This window comes from Myiozetetes cayanensis, unplaced genomic scaffold (assembly GCF_022539395.1).
Source record: "Myiozetetes cayanensis isolate MyiCay16 unplaced genomic scaffold, myiCay2020 scf3, whole genome shotgun sequence".
Classification (NCBI taxonomy): Eukaryota; Metazoa; Chordata; class Aves; order Passeriformes; family Tyrannidae; genus Myiozetetes; species Myiozetetes cayanensis.
In genome coordinates, this window is record NW_026087521.1 from 22,927,103 (window position 1) to 22,953,766 (window position 26,664).

General features: G+C 39.6%; 1 protein-coding gene across 4 annotated transcripts; it reads right to left on the reverse strand.

The window, feature by feature from the left end:
* Window positions 1-731: 731 nt before the first annotated feature.
* On the reverse strand, window positions 732-18,166 carry ING3 (inhibitor of growth family member 3). Of its 4 annotated transcripts, XM_050324209.1 has the most exons (13): window positions 17,995-18,010; window positions 17,765-17,836; window positions 13,779-14,011; window positions 13,497-13,597; window positions 12,242-12,307; window positions 10,140-10,236; window positions 7,918-7,989; window positions 7,590-7,709; window positions 5,289-5,446; window positions 4,773-4,963; window positions 3,420-3,612; window positions 2,320-2,358; window positions 732-1,688 (listed from the first exon to the last, which is right to left on the reverse strand). In XM_050324209.1, exons 4-13 carry the CDS (start codon window positions 13,590-13,592, stop codon window positions 1,572-1,574), a joined length of 1,149 nt encoding a protein of 382 aa, XP_050180166.1. In that variant the 5' UTR covers window positions 13,593-13,597; window positions 13,779-14,011; window positions 17,765-17,836; window positions 17,995-18,010; the 3' UTR covers window positions 732-1,571. The 4 variants fall into 4 exon arrangements, with proteins under 4 accessions (XP_050180166.1, XP_050180163.1, XP_050180165.1 ...); XM_050324206.1 differs by lacking the exon at window positions 13,779-14,011 and having other exon boundaries at window positions 17,772-17,836; window positions 17,995-18,166; XM_050324208.1 differs by lacking the exon at window positions 13,779-14,011 and having other exon boundaries at window positions 5,289-5,347; window positions 17,995-18,132.
* Between the last annotated feature and the right edge of the window lie 8,498 nt (window positions 18,167-26,664).

The window sequence follows — 26,664 nt, forward strand, 5'->3', positions numbered from 1 at the left end:
GAACTACTGGTTGCTTATTTAATTTCAAATCATAGCACGGCACCAGTTTCCCACAGAACAAACAATTTGTTATCTGCATCGTCTCAATAGCCTCACTTAAAACCAGATATTCTAGTCCTCAAGTGGTTTTCTTTAAGACTGAGATTTCCACAGAAATATATACAGTGGGTTCAGTTCCCAGTTTTAATGGAACCTTAGTTAAACTGCTCCTTGCTGTTAATTTTCCTCAACTTCTACCCTATTCATTTACCAAAGTCTATTTATCATCCATAATCATGTTTCCCTTCTTACATGTCTACTTTTCCCCAGTTCATGGACTTTAAATGCCTACTTCTTTCATTTAAAAAAAAATGCTGTGACACAATCCTGATTTCATTCTTTGCACGTACTCCTATTACTAATGGGCCAGTCTGTTTTTATTCCCTTGACAGTATTTGCATGGTCATGCAATGGAACATTGCTTCTCTCCCTCTCTTCTCTTCACAGGTCTGGAAAGCTACCACATGAAGGCCACACTCTCCAGCCTGAAGTAAAATCTTTAATCCAAAGGGACAGTGTATTTTTTTTTTCAATAGTGGAAAGAAGGAGGAATTAGAAAATAGGAGCAAAAACCTTGTTTCTGTTCAGTGCTGCTCCATGAAAGAGCCATAGAAAAACAATAAAAGGAAATTTGTTAGCAAAACCATTTCAGGGACAGACTTTTTTTCTGACAAATGTACAGAAAACATTAATTTGAGGAGTTGAGGTTGTTTTATTTTACACCTAATACAATTCAAATTTAAAGGATTACTTGCACAAAAAAATAAACACATTTGGTATAAAAATTTATTGTCACTTTAACACCTTTTTTTCCTCTTATGGCCCCGGCCTTCTCTGGAGCAGAAACATATAAAGACTAATGGCACAAGTTTGTTTTATTCTACAGCATTTTTCTTGTTTTTACATACTCAAGTACCCTAAAGGACAACAGCCCGCTGTATACAAGAACCATTTTCTTCAGCCTGCTGAATTAAGTTTCATAAAGAACCAAAGCTATAAAGGCATTTTAAAAACATTGTCTCTTTTTTTTTTCTTTTCAGAAGCACTGACTTTTTGCACCATTTATATACATAGTGTTACGTAACAGCTCTTGAGTACAGTTCATGCAGCAGAATATATCTCTTGTATATAAAACATACATTTAAAACCTTGACTTATCGGAATTCTTTGAAGATTATATAATTGTAGAATGCCCAGTGCTTAGAGAAAATGGTCTGATAGTACAAATGTCTGCATATGTACGCCACTGGAATAATCCAAGGCTCACTGGAATAGTATCTGTAGCACATCAAGGTGCGTAAATAATTTATTCAGAATGTTAAAACACAACTCGCAAAACCAATAGTTCATGATCTTACAATTGGGGGTTGGAACCAGATGATCTTTAAGGTCCTTTCCATTAAACCCCACCATTCTATGACTGCTACGTTAACTCTTCGGTGGTTGCAAGGAGGTGTTGTGAGAGTTCCCCCTCCCCTCCTAAGACCTCTATAAAACCTTTAGGACACAATTTGTTTTCCAGATGAAGAAACTTATTTATGTCTACTGCCTCTTCTCTTCATTGCAGCTGTACACTGTGGACAGTACCATTTCCCTTTTGGCGCTTCTGTCAGTCCAACACATCCATAGTGGAACCACTCAATAGGACACTATAAAAAGAGAGTTAAAGAGAAGGTTTGGGATTTGTTTGGGGTTTTTCACAAATACAATTCTATGAAAATGAAACAGAAGTAAAAAGCATAGATTCTGCTTTTCATACAAATCACAGGACAAAATGACAAGAGATGAAGATCTCAGTCTCTAACATACATTCAATAAACTAAGGAGAGTGATAAAAATTCTAGGAGTCATATAGACTCACGTAACAGAGCAAAATGTTTTGCTTTGAAAGACTTAGTTTGACAATACTAAGTGACACAAAAGTAATCTTATCACTCATTTCTATTTAAATGTAGTGTCTCAGTAAATACATGATTACATTCAACTGCTCTTTTAAAACTTTTCTATTTGAAGAGGACAACTGTTTTTAGCTAAACATAGCTAAACATTCAGAGAAATAAATGGCATTTTGAAGTAGGGCATTTTTGTAAAGGCTCAAGTTTTCTAAAAGAACCTGAACTGTGGAGAGAAATGAGAAGTTTCATGAAGGGCGGTTCCAAACATATGCACTTTACTCTTAAAAAAATCTACTCAAAAACCAACTTTAAAAGAAAAGTAACTTCTGCAAACAACAGTTACATGCACAAGCCTCTCACAAACCCTTTGAACTTTGTTACTTACATCTTGGTTATCACAGCCTACCATTTCACCATAGGACACCTAGTAAGAAAAAAAAAATTCCATTCTTAGTAATTGTATTATTAATTGAAAGCAATCAACATTTTCAAAGGGCTAACAGTCACGTTTTTTCCTTTAAGGAGTCTTTCCATTAACAGAAGCAACAACATTGTGATTTTCCTTTTCACAGGTATCACAGATATCACAGAATATTCTGGAAGGATACTGGAAGGAACCCACATGAATCATCTCTCTTAAGGATACTCTTCACTCTTAAGAGAATGGCCTGTGCGGGGCTTTTGTTACACAACCCAAACACCATCTTGCTCATAGTGAATTGATTTTCAAAAATCATTTGTGCAAAAGAAGATGCATCTGCATATTTCAGGTAGGATAAAAAAGGTCAGCACTCAAAACCTCAATGAAGTACATTTTGATGAAAACAACAGTGCTCAGTACGTTATCAGCCTAGTTTTCAAGATTATATTGATGTCTGCTATTTCCCTTCCATACATGACAATTTCAAGCGCTTTATTTGAAACAATCAAATATTTTAAAGAGAATTACAGAAATCAATAAACTCTAAAAAAAGTCAACTCTCTTAAAAGTGTTTGAAATAAGAACAGGCATTTTAAGTAAGTTTCTCATGTTGTCATTCATTCTCTGAATAGTTTATCTAAAATTAGGTTTTTGCTTGGTTGTCTGGGTTTTTTTAAGTTTATGGGATATTTTGGGGTTTGGTGGGGTTTTTCTTGTTTGGTTTGTTTGGTGGTTTTTGCTTTCTATAGGGAAGTAGAAGAACAGAAATTCCTTACTAACTGAACATTTTAACTAAATTCACTGTGAACTCTTTCCATTTTTCATTTAATTATTCCTGAAGTCTCCACTAACAGATTTTAAACACTCCAGGTATGTCACATCACTAGAAAACTGACCACTTTTAGTTTGAGTTGATAATATTTGTAGCACCAATAAGTAAATAAAAACAGATCAGAATTTCAAGGGTAAAAACACAATGTTTTAAAATTAGCAACCAGAGAAGAAAGTTCAATTACATCAAACCAGCAGTTCTAGCTGTATTTCAGGCTGGAGACTATCCTTACCTGATTACAAATGCAGTAACGTGGCTCATTTGGATCATAGGTCCAGTCAACCTGGCTATTAGAATCAGACTCTGGTATTACTGCTGTTTGCTGAGACAGTTCTTGTGCTAATGCAGATGAAGAAGAACATGACGATAGAGAGGAAGAAGAAGAAGATGACGAGGACTGCTGACTTGAGGATTTGTTGTTGTTTCTGAGGAAAAAAAAAAAAGGAAAAAATAGCATACATGATTTAAATTTATTTCCTGCCACACGAAAGAATCACTAAACAAGTACTCTGAAATACTGCAGTATGTAAATCCCAAAGCATCGTTTGCTAACAGATTTCATTCAACTACTGTAAGCACTGGAAAGGACCCACTGAATGCTCTTTGGAAAAGGAAACAAATCATACCAGCTTAACAAGTGCAAAATACACTGTTCTAATCAATGGAATTTAACTGCTCTGAACTGTCAAACAGCTTTAATGAATGCTTTTCTTCACAAAATTCTCCATTAACAGCCTTGGTGTCAAGTCCCCATAAAAATTATATTACAAATGAAACAGGAATTTACATATAAATAATGTCATATGTCATGTACAGCAGGTAACTGTTTTGAAGATGACTGATTCTCTGTTAACCTCCACTCAAGCATCACCAATCGCTCCATAGGAATGGTGCCAGAATAAAAATGTTATGCTTTTGCTTATAGATGAGATTTGACATTAAATCTATCCATAGATGAAAAATCCTTCTGAAACAGTATTATTAACTGAGCTAGAAACACACATAAATTTGTATGAAGAAAAAAACTCATGTCAGTTTAAAAGGATGGGTATTTTGAAAGAAATTATTTCAAGTACACCCTGGGACTGCAGTCACCATGTGTTGTGACACTGTTGGTTAAAATGTTTTAAAACTTCATTTTAATCAGAAATAAAATTAATTCCATTTCCTGTCCTAGATTATCAGCCATCAGAAAGTGTTGCATTTGTTTGTGAACTGGCATGAAGCAAATCTGCGATTATTTCAAAAATATCTACAAACCATTGCACGGTAATTCCTAATATTTGCTGTTAGGTCAAATCTCTAAAGAACACAGAAAAATGAGGGAAGAACCTTGACTGTATCATAGATGAAAAAGCAAATCAAGACATTTACTTACACACTTGGAGTGTGTTTGCTTAAATAAAAAGGAGAGGACTAAAGAACACAGCCCTTAAAAAAATGGCCAGCAGGCAATAACTGCCTTCAGCTGATCCTCCCTCACAGATATTAAATACAAAGTATTTTTATTATGGCCTTTGACCTTCAAGAAAAAGCTTAGCTGCCTTAAAAGCTGTAATTGCAGTCAACAAGTAAGAAAACCTACTTGCTTTTTCTGCCACTTCGTGAATCTGTGGTTGATGAACTTAACGTCTGTGTTAACGTAGATGCCAGAGCTGATGACGAATATCCAGTTGAATCTCTGGACAACGAAAATTCTCTTCCAAGCTGAAAATCATTGTTTTTAAATGCTTCATAGCTGGCTTTTAGGCTGGATGTTCGTCTTCCCTCCTTCATCTAAAAGGAATACTGATATTGTATCAGATTACACAGTAAAGCTCTTACATAAGACAACTGCTAACTGCTAATTATTTGCACAGGTTCGTTAGTTACCTTGTTAACAAAGTGATGAAGAGTAAGCAGTAAAATGTGTAAGAATATCCCCCAGGAAAAGCCAGAAAACAAGCTGTCCCTTTAGGCAATTTATATAGGATGAAACTGTGGCATATAAACAAAAGCTGAAGGTGATCATGGGAATTCAGATCTTTAAAAAAATAAAGTCACTAGCCTTTCTTCTTAATCAACAGCAGATGGCAGAGGGACAAGAATATTATGACATTACCTGTGCCGTGGCTTGCACTGCTTGAGCTGCCGCCATGGTAATTGCACCGGCCCCGGATCCTGAAGATAATGAGCCCAGGTTATATGATGCCAATGGTTGAGAAGAGTTTGTATTGTATGCATTGTTTGAAGAGGATGATGAATTACTGTTTCGACACCCTTGATGAATAGAACACATTTATGAAATTCAAAATGAAACTAAATTCCTTTGCATTTTAAGAAGAGTTATATATGACAACCAGTGAAAGAGTAGGACCTCTGTTTATGCATCAGAGCAGTCTAATAATTTGGAAAAAAGGTTTTAAAAGTAATTTGACATAGCCAATATTTGTTTAAGGGGAAAAAAAGAAGTTTGTTCCCTCTGTGTCCTCATGTGCAAGGAGTCCTTTTAGAAATACAGCTCTCACTATCATACTCAGTTATCAAAGAACAGATGCAGCTGCTGTCAATATTGAAACAATGCTGACTGATCATCAAGAGAGTAAGAATTTGTACACCTATACTGTTTCTGAAGTAAAACTTTAACGATCTAAATTTGAAAAACTACAAATCACAGTTTTAATATAATGCAGATTTCCATGGCCATCTACAGAATGACAGTTGCTCATAGATACATTTTCTTTGCAACTTCATGTGAAGTCCTTCAAAAGAAGAGAGAAATAGGTATGAGGGAGACTACTTAAAACTCATGAACGCTGCTAAATTTCAAAACATAAGGTATTTAACTTACTATAACCTCTCACAATCTTTTATTTTCAGAAAAGAAACTAAGAAACGCCTAATTTTGAAAATAGGCAGGAAGTTGTGGGTTTTTTTCATTCACAAAACAGTCTTCTTGCCTCTTTTGACACAGACAACACATGAAAAATTTTATTTTGTTGTAGCCAAATGCCACATCAGACCAACACTTTAAAAAAAAAGAGGTGTGAAATTTCTTTTCCCTTACTTTGAAAACTGTTGCATGCATTTCCTTTTCCCAAAATAATAATGCACTGATCTCTTATATTTCTACTACTGGCTGAATGAAACTGTACTGTTATCTTCTTTGAAGCAGTGTACATAAAAGGGAATAGCCAACATACAGCTGTTAAATGACAACAAAACCGACCTGCTTCATGGACAACACAGATGAGTAACAATGCCTGCAGTATCTCGTTTCAAGTGACTGAAAATCCCAGAGAAAAGGGTATGAGCCTCTGACTGAAGACTGGTTGAATGGCAGATCCCAGAGGGTTGTTATCGATGGCACAGGGTCTAGTTGGAGGCCTGTCAATAGTGGTGTCCCCCAAGGTTCAATATTGGGCCCAGTACTACATAACTTATTTATCCATGAGTTGGATGAAGGGGCCGATTCCTCTTCAGCAAGTTCGCTGATGACACAAAGCCAGGCAGAGTGGTCAGTACCCCAGACTTCAGTGCAGCCCTTCAAAAGGACTTTGACAGGTTGGAGATGGGCAGAGAAGAACCTTCTGAAATTTAACAGAGGGAAGTGCAAACTCTGGGTCCTGCACCTGGGACAGAATAACCCTCTGCACCAGTACAGGCTGGGGGCCAACCTGCTGGAAAGCAGCTCCGTGGAGAAGGACCTGGAGGTCCTAGCAGAGAATAAGCTGTCTGTGAGCCAGCAGTGTGTCCGTGTGGCCACGAACCTGGAAGGTTCTTAGGAAGACCACTGCCAGCAGGTCAAGGGAGGTGATCCTGCCCCTCTGCTCAGCCCTGGTGAGGCCACATTGGGAGTGCCCAGTTCTGGGCTCCTTAATACAAGAGGCAAGGAGCTCCTGGAGCACGTCCAGCAGAGGGCAGAAGATGATTAAGGGACTGAAGAATCTCTCTAATGAGGAAAGGCTGAGAGAATTGGCCCTGTTCAGCCTCAAGAAAAGACAGCTGAGAGGGGACTTCATCAATGTATTTAAGTATCTGAAGGAAGAGTGTCAAGAGGATGGAGCTAGGCTCTTCTGGGTGGTGCCAAGCAATAGGACAAGCGGCAACAGGCAGAAACTGATGCCCAAGAAGGTCCACTTGAGTAAGTATAAGGACACACTTGTTTACTGTGTGGGTGACCGAGCACTGAAAGAGATTGCCCAGAGAGGTGGAGTTTCCTCACTGGAGATATCTCTGAACTGTCTGGACACAATCCTGTGCAATGTGATCTGGCATGACACTGTTTGGAGCAGGTAGGTTGAACCAGATGACCCACTAGGGTCCCTTTCAACCTTACCCATTCTGTGATTTCAAAAGACTAACTCAAAAGTTTCTCTTCTTTTAATTAAAGACCAATGAAAGGAAAGACGATTAGGATTACCTGGTGTATTTTCTTTAGAAGCATCTGAAGTCAAGGTAGATAGAAGAGCTTCAGATTTAAACTTCTTTTCAGGAACATGGTCTGTTGTACTGTGATGAGAAGATGGATTGTGTTTCCTTTCTAAATGAAATAAATTGAGTGAACTTAAATGTAAAACCTATTCAGCTTGAAAGTCAAACAAAACCCAGCACTTTAAACTAATTTCCAGTAGCAAAACCTTACTATTTCATTCTTTCACTTCTTCTTAACAGACATTATTATCATTTATTATGCCTTTTTTTCCCCTTGAAATATAAGTGGACATTTTTTTAAAGTCTCAAATACTTACTCTCTACTGGAGTGTGAGAATGGGCATGATGGTTATTCACAGGCTGTGATGGTGTATCCAGCTCCAGAGACCCTAAGAGGAGGTAAAAAGGTTAGGAAAATTTCAGAGTTGTCATTGTCATGCTTTTGACTTTTAGATACTAAGTGAATCTTTATAATATTAATCAAATCACTACGCAGTTATATTTATTTTAATCATAAGAATTTTTGCTAGAGTTGAAACCCTTCCTTCAGTACAACAAGGAGCAAGTGAGACTAGTTTTAAAATAAAAATTGGTGAGTGCTAGTGTTTAACTATTGAAATCAAGAAATTAAAATTAAGGTCAATAAAGAGAACAAAAAACATTGCCCTCAAGATGCCATTTATTCAAATGAGTTGCACACAAGCTGGTGATGATTGGAGGATGGCTGCACCAAAACTACTGACAATCTACACCAATATGAATTGAAAACTGTAACAGGTCAATTATGTAAACAAGGTGTTTTGTCCCACTGAGTCCATCTTGTCAAAATGGGAGCAATAGCAATGTATTTCCAGGTGATTTAATGTTCAACAGGAAGGTCTTTGCCACCATTATCAAATTTTCCTAACACTTAAAATACAAAGAACAATTAATACAAAGAAAAAAAAACACCTACAAAGTCGAGGATGCACAAATACAAGTCTACATCTAGGAATAACATTTCTTGTAAGATGAGGCTAAATAATTGCTAAATAATAGGAGAGACTTTTGACTATAAATTTCCATTAGCACAATATACAACACTTTGTGCATCAATCTCTGGCAAAAAAAAATCTGAAGTAGCTGCAATACCTACTAACTCACTTCTACACAGGAGACCATTCAAGAAAGCAAGTGACATTTATTTTCCAAAATCTGTAGCTTCAAAATTTCTTTATTTTTTCCAGTGCTTTCAAAAAGCACTGAAATACATGAGTATATGAGTAATACGTAAGTGTATTACAAAAGCTTAAATAAAATTATTCTATAAGAAGTTCAAAGCATAAGGAGCTATTTTGGCTGAGAGAACTTCAATCACATCATGAACTCGCCCAAAGGCTGCCCTCTGGCGGGACCTCAGCTTTATGCATTTATTCTCAAAGTGAAAAAATTTAGAGACTTCTACTTTTAGCTTTATTTAAACAAACAAAGAAAACCCAAACAAACCTGAAAGATGCCACATGCAGTTTGGTGCTTTTCTGTTCTGAGTTCTTGAAATCCTACCAAGCAACCTCTCCAAACACATAGCTCAACAGAATATAAACAACTGGGATTTCAACTAAAATAAACTAATAATTTTCTGCAGGTGCTAGTTCACTAAAAGCATTTAATTTACAGTTTTCTCTTTGTGCCTGTTATTTATAATAGCAATTACAAAAAAATACCCCCAGACTCCCAATTTATATGACAAAGCCACAAAAAGTTCCAAGAAAGAATATTTATTCCCAATATCCTCAAGTGATTTAAGTTACTTTTCACTACCTTTGGCTATGAGGACAACCACTGCCTCCATAATCACAGTAATTAAATCAACTCAGAAATTTATCATAATCACATTCGAATCTGATGTCTAAATGCTGATGTGTACAGAAAGGCCAGATTCTTCTACACCACGTTGGTCAAAAAAGCTGTCACATTACATTTTTGTTCACATTCTTAACACCAGCATTGCTGTATTTGTTCAGCATGCAGGTTTCTTACCTAAAATGCTTTTCCCTCACTACACCATTACAAAACAACTCATTCTCACCCCTTTAAAAAAATAAACCCACCAAGTATCTAACTTTATTTCACTTTCCACACTTAGAACTAAAATAAACTAAACTAAAGCCCCTCCTCAATGTGCTGGCAATCAATTCAAGGAAGAAATACTACACTTGCAACTGGGGAGGTGACAGGCTTAGACTGAAGTACTTGTCTGAATATCTCCAGTCACTAAAAACAGGTTTAAAGAATTCTGTATCTGTCATATAACAGCCACCAATTCACAAGTGCAACAGTTGTGTGAAAAAAATTATTCTAATTATTCAGTTGTATTTTGACTTCACTGGTAAAAATTGATGTTGAAACTAAAATTTGAGAATCACTGATGAAAAGTGGGTTAAAATACAGTTTTAAAACAAGTGGGAATACTGCCAGCCACTAACAAGTATATGATATTTTAATTTTGCAAATTGACAGAAAGCGTGTCAAGTTCTTAAAGAAAATCATGCATACTTACGTCTCTCTAATATTTCCGTGATTCCAGCATTATCTGCTTCAAGTTCCATTTTAAATTTAGCGAGTTCCTGGTCCAATTTTCTCAAATGACGGTCCACCTGTTTTTTAGACAAAGCAACAGTAAACAGCATTCAGATCTGGAACATGAACATCTAGATCCTTAATTTCAGTCTTGCTAAGCATTTCCCTTCCAGCAATTTCATGCAGCACTAAGCACGTACAGTAACGCAGAGAAGAATATCTTCTTGGTCATCTCCACTTCCCTCCCTCAGCAGAGACACTGGTGTTAACACCAAAATAGCGTAGGCAGTGCTCCAACACACTGTGATAAGTGTCTCTTTTGAGAAAAAAGATGAAGAGGACTTGAAGGTGCTGTGGATATGTGAATACAAAGGAGAAGAGAAAGAATAGTACATGACATGAACTTTAGAAGAGGTTGGGCTGCTTTGGGGAAACGGAGTCTTAAGTGAAAGTGTAGGGATTCCTGTGCGTTTGAGTAAACCATGATGTGCTCTTGGGCACTAAAAATTAGCAAAAACACCCTGAACTGACTATCATGAAAAGAAACACTATGTTCCAAATGCTTTCTATATCTGCAGTTATCCAGCAAAATATATGTCTCTAGTAAAAACTGAACAGGTTTTTCCAGTTACCAGCTAACCAAAAGAGAGGGTATAAGTTCCAGCTTCTGGAACAAACTTTTGGTTAGCTGCTGTGAAACTAAATCAGTTGTTTTATGTCTACTGCATTTGAGTGCAGTCTGACTTGCAGGGTCTGAGAAAATGTAAATATACTTAAACTTCAAAACCAGTGTGCCACCATTCTCTGGGCCCAGCCATCCAGCCAGTTTTTTACCCAGCCAATAGTGCATCAGTCCAGGCCATGAGCAGGCAGGTTCTCCAGAAGAATGTTGTAGGAAACATGTGTGTCAAAGGGTTTATTAAAGTCCAGGTAGACAAGATCCACAGCCTCATTTGCTAAGCAGGTCACATTGTCAAAGGAAGAGATCACGTCATCTCATTCAAGCAGGACCTTCCTTTCCTAAACCCATACTGTCTGGACCTGATCCTCCTGCTATCCAGCTCGTGCTGTGGGATGGCTCTTGACATGATCTGCTCCATGACCTTCCCCAGTACTGAAGTCAGGCTGAAAGGCCTGTACTTTCCTGGATCCTTTTTCCGACTCTTCTTGTACATGTGCATTACATTTTCTAATGTGTGGGACCTCTGATAAATGACTTGAAGTGGCTCAGTGAGCTGCTCCACCAGTTCCCTCAGTGCCCTTGGGAGGATCCCATCAGGGCTATAGACTTTTGTGTGTCTAAGTGGCATAGCAGGTCACTGACCGCTGGATTATCGGGACTTCATTCTGCTCCCTAGGTCAGGGGGCTAGTTACCCTGAGAACAACTGGTCTTGTTATTAAAGACTGAGGAAAAGAAGGCATTAAGTACTTTGCATCCAGTAAAGGATGGAGGTTTTCCTCAGCCCTCCTTTTATTGCTGATATATTTATAAAATACTTTTTATTGTCTTTTGTAGCAGTAACCAGTTTTAAGTTCTACTCGGGCTATGGCTCTTCTAATTTTTTCCCTGCATATACTCACAACATCCTTGTAGCCCTCCCAAGTTGCCTGCCCCTTCTTCCAAAGATGATACACTCTTCTCTTTCTCCCTGAGTTAAAGCTATTGCTCTCTATTTAGCCTAGCAAGCCTTCTTTCCTGCTGACTTATTTTTGGGCACGGGGGGACAGCCTGCTCCCATATATTTAAGATTTCCTTACTGAACACTGTCCAGACTTCCTGGACTCCTTTGCCCTAAAGACTGCATCCTGAAGGACTCTTTCAACCCGTTTCCTAAACAGGCCAAAGCTATTCATCAAAAACTTAACGATTTCTAATTGTCTTTCTTTGTTTTGTATTTAAGCAACACTTACTACAAAAATAACAAAATTCTTAAAAGTCAATAAAATATTAAATGTTTCTTTTACCAGCAAAATATCTGTATGTAGATGACAGAAATACAAGTAGCACAGCTCATCAAAATACTTAAAACTCCTTAGGGGATAAATGTAGGTAATTCATGACAAGTCTTGTGTACACTTACCAGATCATATATTTGATTAGCCAGTTGCACTTTTTCATCTGCATCTTCCAAAGCTTTATAATAATCCTGTTAAAGAGAATCTTTTTAAGTTATGAACATAAATTAATTTCCACTATTAATTTTAAGCTATTGTTATCCAACACAAAATATAAGCTAAAAGGAGAAATTCAAGTCAGTTGTTACAAGAAAAGAAACAATCTTGGATTTATTTTATATTAGACAGCATAAGGTTATGCACTCAAAATGAGATTATGTCTTCTACTTCCTACAGATCTTTAGGACCACTGCAGATCCTACTGCTCTTCAAAAAGATGCTGAACAGTACTGTGCATGAAGGCTCTTCCAACACTGCAGTTAGAGACGATGTTGTATATAGTTTAAATTATTTTAAAATAAATTTATATAACTCATAAGTGTAACTTGACTAAAGTAATCCAATTTAAAAATCTGCCCTAACCAATGAAAATTCTAATAGTGTTTTCACGTGTTTTTACTTTAGATTTGAACAGATTTTACTGCCTTTTAATTCTCAATTTCCAATGAATAGTGTCTTCCTTAGGCAAAAACTACTTGAAATTTTGGTTCAACTAAAGTCAAAAGCAAATTTTCATTTGCTCTAGTGAAGTCAGAGCTTTGACTTTTACTTTTTTAAAAGACAGAAATCTATTTGCATTAATTAAAGAAGTATACAACCAAATAAGAGGTTGAAGTAGACAGTGTAAGAAACTACAGAGCATTTTCTCCCACCAAAATGATGGACTACACTGCAAAAAATACCACCACCAATGCCCAAGTACTGAAAGATAGAACACATCCATCTTCTTGCTCCTCCCTCCCTCAAGCCATATGTACCATATATATAACATGTAAAAGGACAGAGGCAAAATCACAGGAAATGCTAAATCTAGCTTGAAAATTATCCTCTAAAAGAAAACCAATTAACTTACAAAACTTCATGTCACACAAGGAGAAACAAAAAATCTAAGCTGAAAATTTAGGACCTGATTTCCTTGCCATTTCAGGATCATATTTTTTAAAATGTTAGCAAATACTGTGTAAAACTTGAGAGAAATGTTTGATCAAAGAAACCTTTCAGTCACTTTTCTCCTCCGAGGTAGTTCTATCCATCTCTATGAAAGCCCAAGGGAAGGCATAGTTCTGAACACTTAAATCTCCATCAATCATAAGCTATTTTTTCCTAAGGTCATCTTAATTTGGAAGAGAAAAATGTGACCCACTCCTGTAATATCCTTACTTTTTTTATTGATGTCATTTGTTCTTCTCTCCATTCAGGTTTGTTTTTCTTTGCGTTCATAAAAAATTCATTTACCCTCTGTTCAAGCTGATCCATTGCATCTGTAGCACAGGAAAAGATTAAGACAAATATTATCTTCTCATGTACATAAACATTAGGAAGTAATGGGAGGTTTTTTTCTCAAACAAAGTTGACAGGACTGAGGTGCAAACTATTAGAGAGGAAAAAAAAGAAAAAACCAAAACAACCAAGCGACAGTGGACAGCGGAGGGAAATATTTACCTTCATTTCCAAGAAGCAGAATTGCATTCTGGTAGGATTCTCATCAAGGTTCTTGTGCTCTCCAGCATGGGACAGGCAGGACTCCAAGTTCTAAAGGTTTTTTGTCCCTAAGAGCAGTGGTAGTGACTTAAAGCACGACCCAAACTCCTCACCCAGGGCTCTAGATTGCTGACTTTGGAACATTCTAGCCAGTTACAAACTGAGCAGGAAACAAAATATTCTCCTAAGAGAAACTGTCAAATACAAAACCAAATAATTGAAAAAAATTAGTGCCTCAAAAAGGTAGAGCAACTGAAGAGCAATGTCACTGCCGTTAAATCAAGGCCCTCTCCATGGTATGCTAGGAGGGGTCAGGGCAAGGCACTCACAAGTTATTCCCCCACCCCCACAGGGGTAAATCACTGATGAAATACTATTTGGACAGTGTTCTCACTTACATGATTAGAAATATTGTAAGTGGAAAAAAATAAAACCGCCAATTTTCTAACATTAACTACCTCTAGAAAGGAAATGGTCAGCTACAAGTTACTTTTCTCATTTTTTATCAAGACAGTAACAGGGATTCCCTTCCCTTTCCCTTCACCCTTCTCCCACTGAGTTTGCTACTTCAACAGCTGTGCACACAACAGCTTGCATATTTCCAAAATCATACAGCTGCCTCAGTCAAACCTGCTTTGACAGCCTTGCTAATGTCAGGGTAGATGAAAATACTGATTTTTTTTCACAGCACTCTCAGCAATACTGCTCAGATAGCAGTTTCAACTACCTAGACTTCAGGTTCTGGGTGTAAAACAGCTAAAAAACTTTCCAGAAACCACCATTAAAACTGAATTACATGATAGGCATCATCTCTTGCCAAAAAAAAAAAAAAAAAAAAAAAAAGGTAATTATCTAGTTCAAGAAGCTCATGAATCCCCAAGTATGACTAACTCTTAAAATCCAACAGAGGTCAAAGGTTTTTTCACTCTCTGAAAATTCATAGCTAAAACTATCTATGAAAATAACCAAAAATCATTCATACTAAATGATCAAAAACCTTCATCAATTTTCCCTGTGCTGGGAACATTCAGTATCAAACCCAACAGAAACCCAACAACTCACATCATTAATCCCAAGCCATGATGTGACACAGGCTCACATCAACTTGTTTAGATCCAGACAAACAAAGCAGTCACAGTTTTGGTGTAAAATAGGCTAAAGATGGGAGAATCTGTACAATGAGTATTTTCCACTTGCACCACGTTATCCAGGGAGAAAGTTAAGAAGCCTGAAAGGCAATCAAGAAGCACACACCTCATGTGGAGGCTTCTCCAATCTTTGCTCTTTGACCAAATGACAACAATTCAGTCCATAAAGCCGGCAAACTAAATGTTCTATATCCTATCCCAGAGCCCTAACACCTTATATGAATGATAATTATTCTAAGAGTTCCATAGACAAGACAAAAAAAAATGTTTCCTCTTCACTTTTTATTGTGGACACGTTATCAGTCTGTGTGAAACTGCATAAGGGAAAACTTCCACAGAAACTTGGTCTCTCCTAAAAGGGCAGAAAAGCCAAAGGGAAGTGAAGGCCAGATCTATCAAATTATATAAAAAGTTCTCTCTGGTACCCTCAAGTTCATCCACCTTTTCTTCCTCCCAACCTTTTTAATCCAACTGTGATACTATATTCTGATACTAATTTCTTATAACAGATTTCTCAAGGGAGTTACCAGAAAGTCTATTAGAAGAGAGGCTTTTTTCCAGAGCTTTATGTTTTACCATAAAGGCCTGATAATCCATGACTTGAACTTAAACAGAGAAACATATTTTATGCTTCATGTAAAGCTCGGTTAAAGCTCAAGAGTCAAGTCACAACTCCGGTCATCTTTGCCTTTCCCACAGCAGTCTTATCAGAACATAAAGAAGGTACATCTGGTTTATTATTTCTTCCAACAACAAACATCAGCACCTGCACCATTAGGAGTCCAAGTGGTCTAAACAGGACAAAATGTGAAGTCAACACTGACTCTAAACAGAGCAGCACAGATATCTCTGAATCAAACTACCGTTTTCAAGTGCTTTCGGGACACTGTATCTTCCCAGCAAGTCACTCTATCACAGCATGAGAAAAACCTCCAGGTTTGCACGTAGTGTTTATAGGGCAGTTTGGCAACTGATGTTAAAGAGATGCTAGTCCAGAAATTTTGTAAATGTCTTTGGATGCTTTGTCACTCACTGTGCAAAAGTAACAGAAGTACCAAAGTCTGAGAGAATTTTTCTCTGTGCCCAAGGTTGGTCCTAGTATACAATATTCAGTGTCATTAGCTATTTCCAGTAATACAATATGGAATGTTATTTGTAATTTCCAGTTAAAGAAGAGGAAATGACATTCCTGCAACCTTGGCAAGGCTAGCTGGCTCAATTCTGAAATACACTTAAAAATCCCCTACTAGCTTCTTTGCTTCCCTATGGAACAAAAGTAAAATTTGTGAACTTATTCCACACTACCTAAATCAGTGAGCTGCTCACTCCCTCTCCAGGTGCTCCCTGGTGATAGTGACTTCAGAGGTGTTATCTCCCATAAGGAGCCATGACTCTTTTCCTACAACTTTAAGCATTGAACATAAGGCAACACTCAGGTCACAGTATACCAAAAAAATCCTATAGCCACTTCTGTGTGTGTCAATAGGGTCTGTTAAACAGACCTGCTGGGTCTACCAAAGTAAATATCCAAGGGAAAGCCTAAGACTACACTTTAAACTATTATAGGTTAAATTACAGTTTTCAAGAACTGTTCCCACTTACTGCTGCATTCCGTATCCCTATACATCATTCCCTTGGTATTTCAACCTTTGCTCTTTCTCTCATTCCTCTTTACAATAGCCCAAAGCTTCTGTATTGACGATTCCTCTCATCTCTTGTGCAATAACAGTTTCGTTAACGACGACCTTTGGATCACAGTTATAGATAACTGTATTAACTGTGAGTTAAATGACCACAAGAGCTAACTAGATATTAAAGGACATCTAAGTCCCAGATCAGATTGCATTAGAAAGGATGAAAAAGTGCATCCCGAAAACAGTATAAGGCAGAGTATTACATCAGGATATAAGCACAGAGATACAAAGTGATCTAAAACAAAAAGTGTATTTGTACAAACCCCAAAGTACAAATAATATACTTTGTATATGCATGTGTTTATCTACACTATAACATATATTTATACTAAACATGCAATTATATTATATTCATCTAAAATATAACTTGTATAAAACCTACAGTATACTTATAAAGAACATTTGGTTATGTGTCAGCTAGGGCACTAGAGGCAGAACAAAGAGCACCTTTACATGCGCTATTTTGAGGAAGCTGGCTGGAAAGTTTCAGGGACAGCACACTGCTGCCTGCTGAAGGAGCGGGACACAACTCATGTTCCAAACCACCATCACTGCTCTTAGGGATCAAAAATCTAAAGAGTTTGGGACGTGCCACCGAAAATGCCTTAGCGAGCACCACAAGCCCAGGACCTCCGCTGCAGTGAGACCCTCCCTGTGCCGACGCCTGGCGGCAGGCGGGGGTCGGGGCGGGCCCGGGTCTGTCGCGACAGCGCAGGGGGCGCGCGCCCCGCCCCTGGCGGCGCCCCGGCGGCTCCGCAGCGCCGCCTCCCGCGGCTCTGCAGCGCCCGCGGGACACGACAGCGCCCGGCACCGCCGCGGCACCAGCCGAGCCACAGCAGCGCTGCCGGAGAGCCGGAGCGGGGGGCGGGCGGGGGCGACACCGCCCCGGGGCAGCGCGGGGGAGGCGGCGGGGGGCGAGCAGGGCTGCCGGCAGGGGCCGGAGCGGCGCCGCCTCGCCTCTTTCCTTCCTTGCTTCCTTCCCCGCTCGGCCCTCCTGTCCCGCCCGCCCTGCGGCGGGGGCGCGGCGGTGGGGCCGGAGCCCGCGGGGCGGAGCAGGGCGGGCGCGGAGGGGCGGGCGGAGGCGGCGGGGGCGGGACTCACGTACTCTGCACCTGCAGGTCCATCTCGCGCATCTCGGTGAACCTGTCGCGCAGATCCATGGGAAGCTGCTCGATCACTGCGGGGACACGGGGGAGCGGGAGAGAGGGGGGGGAGCCAGTCAGTCACTCGCCGCCATGGGGGAGGGGGGGCGCCGCCTCCTCGCCGCGGCTTCCCCCGGCTCCCCCGCACCTGCCGTGCCCGGCCGCCCGGCGCCCCCGCCGCGCATACACTCACTCTCCAGATAGTCCTCCAGGTACAGCATGGCGGCGGCCGGGCCCGCGCCCAGGGGCTGATCGAGAGCGGGGGCTCGTCCCTTCCAATATGGCGCCGCCGCCAACAGCACCCGCGCCTCGACTCAGCGAAAACAACATTGGCGGCGGACGGCGCTCGCCGCGGCCGCGCCGCGATTGGCTGCCCACGGCGCTGACGCACGGCGCGGCCCGCACGCCCGCGCGCGGCCTCACGGGAAGTGTAGTCTGTTTGCGGGGAGGCGGCGCGTCCCGCCATGCCGTGTCCTCCCGGCCGGTCCGCAGCCCTCGGGGCATTCCCGCGGCTCCTGCGGGCATTCCCGCGGCTCCTGCGGGCATCTCGGCCCTGCAGGGGCCACGGGATTCTCCGGGAGCAGCTGTCGGCCCTCCGGAGCGTCCCCGGAGCGAGCGCAGCGCTGCAAGTCAGGGAGAATGGAAAGGGAAAACTTGCAGCTTCTTGACCAGAGTTGGGGCTTTTGTTTGTTTGTAAGTTGTTGTTTTAAATGTTGGCAGCCGGCAATAAAAAGCATAAGAAATGTCAAAACTAATGAAATTGCTCCAATCTGTGTTTTCTCACGAGTGGCCGTTCAGCACAGGTCACAGGTAGTGACCACCTTACGAGAGCAGAAACTTAACGTGGGCTTTAGCCCGCGTTGGTGTTCAGAGTGCAAAAAAATAATTAGCTGGTAGCATTTATTGCAATCCAGTTAAAACACTTCTTGCAGTAATTTAAGTGCTTGGAGATGAGGGTTTTTTTCATGCAGTTTCAGTCCCCCGAATAGTTTATTTCATCACTCTTTTATTGCTGATGTTTATTGCTCTAATCATGGACTGGTGTATTTATCCAGATTGGGTTTTTGACTGAGGAAAGGAAGTTTTGGAGCTTGCATGATGCCAGGTGTAGGTAAAGGAGCATAAGAACTGTTGTAGCAGATCAGATTTGTTTTCCACCACACTTTTTGTCTTCTCTTCATGTTCTCATCTGCACCATACACATCCAAGCAAGGAGAGAAAGTGGATGTTTCAGCCATGCCTGAGTAAAAAACTTTCAAGGGATGTTTTTGAGGGTCAAGACCAAGGGAAAATGACATTCTTTTCTCATGTGTTAAGTTCATACATTGTGAGTAGTTAGCTAAAGATGACTGAATTTTGGAAATTGAAGCATAAATTTTTGTGTGTGGTCTGTATGTAGACTGATGGTAAGTGTGTGTAATGGCCAGTCTTCGCGAGCGAAGATCCGGGGAAGGTCTTTACACCTTCCAGCCTGCGCATTGGATTTTTTAGGTGAGACACAGTGTGCACGGAACTGAGCCCACCCTTTAATCCTAAGGTTCATCTGCTGGGGCCAAGCGAGCTTGGACGGTGGCAGCGAGGTCCTTAGGACGTAGAACCTGGGTCTCGGCAGTGAGAGCGCCGCGCCTTTACCACTAGACCACCAGGGGCTCCAACGTAGACTGATGGTAGCAATGTGTTAAATACATAGTATATAGCTAAACATTTTTTTTTTTTTTTAATTCCTCTGTCACTAAAGATGGAGGGAAAAAAAGGTATAATAATAACTTATCAACTTTGCAAAAAGAAGTGGTCACTTTCCCTGCTCGCTCCATTATTAGCCATGTAGTCTGTACTGCCAAACCAGAAGTATCAATCAGTTCCATATATACAAATGAGCAGATTTTATATGGTCATTAAGCTCAGTTGAAATAATCTGTATATGATTGCTTATACAGATCACTTTGGTGTATGACTTCTGACACAATGGTGTGGGAATGACAGTATTTTTGAAGTTTTGTGTGAAAAATTGCTTGGTCCTGTTGCAGTATGTCGAAGACAATATTGACCGTTCCTGAGAAGATAAATGCTTGCACTTTTATCGAAGTGAAAGGGTTTGATGCAGCAAGAGAGCTTAGCCCATGCAAAAGCATAGCAAATTAGTGACATCCTATATTCATTGGGGAAAATCTAGGTGAATTTAGGGTAGATCTGAATTGATGGGGTCACTTTCTTTTATGCTAAGTTATGGCTTTAATGCTTTCTAAAGAAAAAAAATGTCATAGACATGTTTAGGAGTAGATTTCATGGAACAGAAGCTTAAGAAAACCATATTCTACACAAAGATACCACTGTTAGAACCACAACTGAAGCACAGTCTTTAGCGTTTGCTTCATGACCAAAATCCCAAGACAACACAGACATTGGGACCTTGTGACTTATACTGTGCTCTAGTTTGCAAGCCTGTGTTTGTCACATTGTCATCTTTGCAAGCTTGGGAATAGCCAGCAAAATCCTCATTGGGGGCTACTGTGCACAGGTATTTTCATCTGTTTTCTGTGGGTTGTGTCCAGACCAAGCAACCCAAGAAACACAGCTCTTGGGGCTATGTCTCAGTCATTCCCATTACCAATGGCACGTGCCCTGTCTATATTGGTGAAAAGGCAAAGTGAAACCTGGGTACGCCAACAGAATGACAAAGTACTAGTGGGGCTGACTGCTGTCTTCAATGTATGTTTTATGGTTTACTGGAATGTGAGGGGCTTTTATAAAAATAGAGGCCTGCTTCAGAAACTGTTCATTGTAGTGCTGTACAGCAGGGGATGGGAGGGGATTATGCAGTAGAATAGAAATGAAAATACAATTCAACTTTGTTCAGTATCTATTTAAAAGAAAACAGGAACTTATTTATTTACCTGTAGTCCTCTTCAGTATTTTTTTTAACAAATGGAGAAACTTACATTTTTCATTTCTGCAAATGTTAACTCATATTGTATAGTGAAATGAGTAGCCACCCCAACTTCAGTGGGATTGCTTGTGTAAATGGTGCTTATCACGACATACCAATGGCACTGAGTTTAAACTGACGTTTAAGAAGTGATAAGCCACTCAGACCATAAAAAACCTCCTGTTTTTACAATGGGAAACTTCCTGTTGTGTATAAATGCAAAGAATTAACTCCATTGATTAACTCAGCTTTTAGAACAGCTTCACTAGAACAGCTCCTGATAAAGAAACATGTATTAATGACTGTTTATTGGAATGCAAATAGAGTGAAAAGGAACTAAACGCCAACTGTGAACTCAAGGTGAAAAGAAATTCAATTTGTGAATTACAGTCAACATTGCTCAAAAAGTTCTGTGCATCAACAGAGCTGCTTAGCGCAGGAAAGAAAGGGAGACCACAGGAGCTGCTATTTTTTCCTGTTTATATAATGTTATTAATGTTGATGGCATTTCTCCAGCAAATGTTTCACATAAATCATGTTTCATCACTGTGGCAGAGTGATGGCATAAAGGAATATTACAGTTGCCCTGTGATCTACCTAAAGCTAATTGCTTGCATAGGTTTCATTAGTTTTCAGCTGACTGGAAAAAACCTGATTAAAAACATGGATTTATGTTCTGATATATACTTCTCAGATGGGGTTAAGACCTTCAGATTTTCTCCCTTGCTTCTGCTCTTACCCATTCTAGATCTCTTTAATGTCTTTTTTCATTAGTCTAATGTCTTCAATCTCTTCCCACGTGTGGGGTTGTTTGACATGTCTAACTCCATCATTTCCATCTTTGCATTTCATCTGCTATCTATCTCTTGGTTCCTCCCTTTCCTTGTTCCTTCCTAATCCATTCTGTCTTCTAAGCTGTATGATTGCTGCGGCTTTCTGTACCCATGTAGGACAGTTACATATTTACTTCAGTGCTCTGATTTTTAACTCTTGTCTAATACAGCATTACCGGACCTACAGTCCTTATGTTTTGTTTCTTTGTTTTCAAGGAGGACGTGTTTGAAATGCTTTTGTTTGAAAAAATCAGAAAAGACATACCTAGCCCATTCCTAGATTGATATTCCAGGTCTCAGCTACTGCTGTTAGGTTCCTGTGCCCTGGTTTCTCACGAGGGAACCTCACTGCCCATTGTGTGCCCATAGATTGTGGATAGATTGTCTGTTTCTGAGGGCTAAACTGCTCTCACAGAACTTCAAGACAGAGTGACAGCTAAGCAGCATCCACCAGGGGTGTAGCAGAGCCTACATACAACTGCAAGCCTGGATAGCTCCTAAACTACTTGAAACAAGCAGTTTGCTTTTCTTTGGCACCTGCTTCTGCTGCACTACAGCAGTCCTGTCTGGCAGGCCAGAATCCATTCACCACGGTGCACTGCTGCGAGCATGTGTTGTGGATCACAGCATTCCTAGCAGTTTTGTCTGCCAGTGTCAGTGTCAGGCTTGCTGGTCTCACATGCTTTAAACTATTTTATTGTAATTCCTCCTCACTTCCTGTTTATTGCCTGCTATTTTTCTGCTGTTTTGGCTGGTTTTCCATTCTTTTCAGTCCTCCCAGTTTTGCAGTCCAGCTGCCTCTCCCAGCTGTCATGGACCTCACCATCTTCCAAATTCTACCCCTTCTGCTGCTGCAGGGGCATCACCCACAGCCTCACTCTCTCTCCACAGGAAATAATAATCATTCCTGCAGTACTACACACCATGGCTGTTGGAAGACTAGTTAAATTACTGAATTGTCCTGGGACTGAGCACCATGTAAGGGTTACGGCATGATCGTATTTTTTCTGGGCAATCAACTTTATGTAATGGGAAACTCCACCCAAAGGTGGATGCTAGGAAGAAGCTGGGTCAGAGTATCAAGTACATAATGTTACCCTTGTCTAGCACAGGACTATGCAGAAACTTCACACTTCCATTATAAGATCCTCAAATGGGCAAATTTGGCCCAGAAATAGTGTGTCTGGCTGATAATCTATCTGAGAAATCACTTTCCTTTTCTGCCTATTAGAAACACTTTCAGATTCTGGGATTCACATTCCTATTTCTGGAAGCAAATCCATGAACCCAGATAATTAATTTGCTTTAACCATCAACAGGAAAATGGAACTGCCATTTATCTTTCAGCTTGACTTTGTGTACAGACTCAGGCAATAATATCTCTGTCTTTTAGTTAATTTTATCTGCTACAGAGTCAGTTATATTTGCTTGCAGATTTCAGTTATTTCCTGAAAGTCTGCAAGATATGAGCAATCGCTGTTTATGTATTAATCACTGAAATGTTTTATCCTGACTTTCTAAGGAAATAAAGCTTATATGAACAATCCATATGTTTCTATGCACATTTCTTTATCTGTCCTTTCACTTTGCCCTGTCTCTACTGAATTAATTGACTAATTTTGACCTAACTGAAAATAAACCTCACGTTCTTTTAGAGAGGAATTGTGTACTCATCAGATGCTGTACTGCCCCTAATACTGAGAAGGCTGCAATATGAGCCTTCCACCTATTAGACTCAAGAAAATCCACACTCAAAAGCAATGAGTGCCCCAACCATGGAAAAAGCTTGAGTTGGTGAATATAACTTATGTACAAGCAACCAATGTAAGCAGTTTTGCTGCTCGCAGAATGTCCAGTTTTGTTTCCTTGATTTTCTTAAAATCTTGAATTCTGGGTCATGTGGCATGCATGGCAATGAAGTTTGAAAGTAAATATTTTGGTAATTATTTAACCACTTCTATTAAGAGTTTAAGTTTCAAATGCCTTTATCTGTGTATCTGTAATAAAAGACATTTTTTGCCTTTTTCTTTCAGATTTATACACATACTTTTTTTCCATGAGGTCAGCACATTCTTGTGCCTGGAATCAGTCCATATCTGCTAGCTTTCCACCAAGAAATGCTATGCTACACCATGAGTGGCACAGAAGAATGTGGGATATGACACCATCCCTGTGCTGCTCAGATGTGTCCTCTGAGATTTGAGGTCTACAGATGGAGCAAGTAAAAAAATAAAAGAGCCGAACACTAGGAGATCTCAATGCAGTTGTATTATCCTCCACTCAAATTCATACTCTTGTAGCCTTCTTTGTCCCTGAAGCAAATTCACAAAAGTTGAAAGCAGCAGCAGGGGAAGGAAATACTCAGAAATTTGCCAAAATAATGACATTTTGATTGATTGAAGGGGCACAGCTGCCACAAGAGAGGATGCAGACTTTGAGGGCAGGCATGAATCTTCACTGCCTCTGGGCGTACACTGTCAGATCCATGAGGATAACCCAGAAATCACCTTCATGATCATTAAGCAAGAGCTGTGGAGAGATTAGGGCACACAGGAAACAGATTAGGGGAGTTGCAGGACAGGACAGTCTCTGAGTCACAGAATATGCAGAGCTGGAAGGGACCCACAAGGCCATCAAGTCCAACTCCTGACCCTGCACAGGACCATCCCCAAGAGTCACACTATGTACCTGAGGGTATTGTCCAAACAGCTCTTGAACTCTGTCAGGCTTGGTGCTGTGACCACTTCCCTGGTGAGCCTGTTCCAGCACCCAACCACCCTCTGGGTGAAGAACTTATTTCTAATATCCAGCCTAAACCTCCCCTGACACAACTTCAGGCCGTTCCCTCGGGTCCTGTCCCTGGTCACCACAGAGAAGAGATCAGTGCCTGTCCCTCCTCTTCGCCTCATGAGGAGGTTGTAACTGCAATGAGGTCTCCCCTCCATCTCCTCTTCCCCAGGCTGAACAGATCAAGTGACCTCAGCCACTCCTCATACAGCTTTATACTATAACTTCTTACCAAAGGAGAGAAAATGGACTGCAATTTAGCATAAAATAAGAGTCTACCTCTTTGCTTTTGATAATGTTAGGCAAAACTTGGGGAAAAAAAACGAAGAACAACTGACTTCCTTGCAATTTTATTATTAGAGATGTATACAACTGATGGAAATAAAGACAATTTGGAGAGCACAGAAGTTCTTCTCCCTCTGTCCTGTTGATATTTTTTGTGTGATTTTTTAAAAAACTTTTACAAATATTTCATGTGACCTAAATCTACCTATTTTGTATATTTTTGGTCAATTTTGCATCACAATTAAAAGTATAGCTTATCTTACAAATGAACTAATATTATTCCCTACTGACTTGCATCAGGATATTATAAGATTTTTATTGTTTATATTTGTTCTGAAATGCAAATTCATGGTCTCACGTGTGGTGAGCCCTGTCATGTTAGTTACTACAGAAAAAAAAGAGTAAAAGGTGGCCACAGGCTAAGGTAATACCTAATTTGTTTCTCATGTCATGCATTGGGGGAGTAACCTTACCATATTTTTAGATAATTTCTAAAGATTTGCAATCAGCCAAAATAATGTAATACCATAATGATGTAATAAATTGCTTCATGTTTGCATATATGCAAAAATCCTTAATGTAAGCATGCACAAGGTTATTTGAAATTGCACTGTTGAAGCAGAAGAGGCAGTAAGTATCATTGCAGTCCATTTTAGAAGGATTTATCTTGTTTCAAGTTTTCAGACATCTTCACAATTCTCACGTATTTCAAGGACAATTCTTTCCAGGAAATAAATTCATATCTTAAGCCTTCAATATTATTTTATTTTAGTGCACATGGAGAGCTTGCCTCCTAGACATCTACCTTGTGTCAGTATTGTATTTCAACAAAATATGAAGAGGATTACATAGTCACTTTGGACTTCACTGGCATAATAGTTGGCATGCATTGCAATGAACTTCCAGGGTAGTAAGTGATAGGGATGCCGCAGCTTTTCTAATATGAACAGAAAATCTTACTCAAAAAAGAGTTAATTTTGGTGAAGAGATTCTAATAGAGAAATTTTCCACCTCTCATTTTCATGCATGTTATTGCAGAAATATCTGGTCTTTTATATTTACATATGTTATATCTATTAAATTTGTTGGTATCACAGAAGTTGTAAGAAATAAGGGTTTACCAAAAAAAGGAGAGCCACTTTGTGGGAGTTGATTTTACAGAAACTCTAAGCTAATGTGGCAGGGGAATATATTTTTTTAAAGGAAAGAATTTCTTATTGCTAATTAACTGTCAATAGTTTCTAAGGAAAGTAATAAAATCACTGCATCTTTTTTTTTACCCAAATTTTTAATTGGTAAACAAATAGTAAGTAATTTTCCCCATTAATGAAAAATCCTGTATTCCACTTAGTTACAATCTTAGATCTTTTCAGCTCTTCTCTGTGTCTCTGCCCTTAAAGATTAATTCAAAACACTTGGGAATGCAGCTGACTGTGGATTCTTCAATGAAACAATTTTTTTAGCTGGAAAATACTCATTCACTGTATACTAAGGTGCTTGCAAGAACCTAAGTGCTTGAACAGGACTTTTAGTAAGATGCAAGAGAGTGAGAAGTATAATAGGCAACAGTCTTGTGGCCATGGAACTCTCTTGGGTCCTAAGCAGCAAACTCAGGAGTCTCTTCTTAGGTGTCTTACTTAGGTGTTGGCCCTGAGATTTTTGCTTCTTGATCTGCCTGAATGTGACTGCCAGGTGTGAGAGAAACTACTATTGAGCTAGTCCAGTGACTGTTCTATCTGTGATGCTGGGGACTCAGCTTCACAGCTTTGTTGCAGGGGATTTAAACAAAATATACAAATACATGAAGCCATAATATATCTCTATCTTAGGAAAACCACTGCAGAGTTGATTTCTTCATGGCTGGAGCAGATTTTTGGGTCAGGGAGAAATAGCAGACCTGCGGAGTGACCCTGAGCCTTTCACATCTTAAGTAAATTCCCCTCATTGCTAGGCTACTAACTCTGGATTCATTGAATTGAAAGTGTTTAGAGACATTTAATAAAGAAAATGAGCATTTAAGAAACTTTAAAAA

What these genes read in the sequence shown, in the direction of transcription:
- ING3 (XM_050324206.1), bottom strand. Translation starts at nt 18,131, where the DNA reads ATGTTGTTTTCGCTGAGTCGAGGCGCGGGTGCTGTTGGCGGCGGCGCC. An exon ending in AAATGACATCAATAAAAAAA is followed by an intron (nt 12,308 to 13,496) that starts GTAAGGATATTA and finishes TCTCTTTAACAG; the next exon opens with GATTATTATAAAGCTTTGGA. An exon ending in TTCTCACACTCCAGTAGAGA is followed by an intron (nt 7,710 to 7,917) that starts GTAAGTATTTGA and finishes TATTTCATTTAG; the next exon opens with AAAGGAAACACAATCCATCT.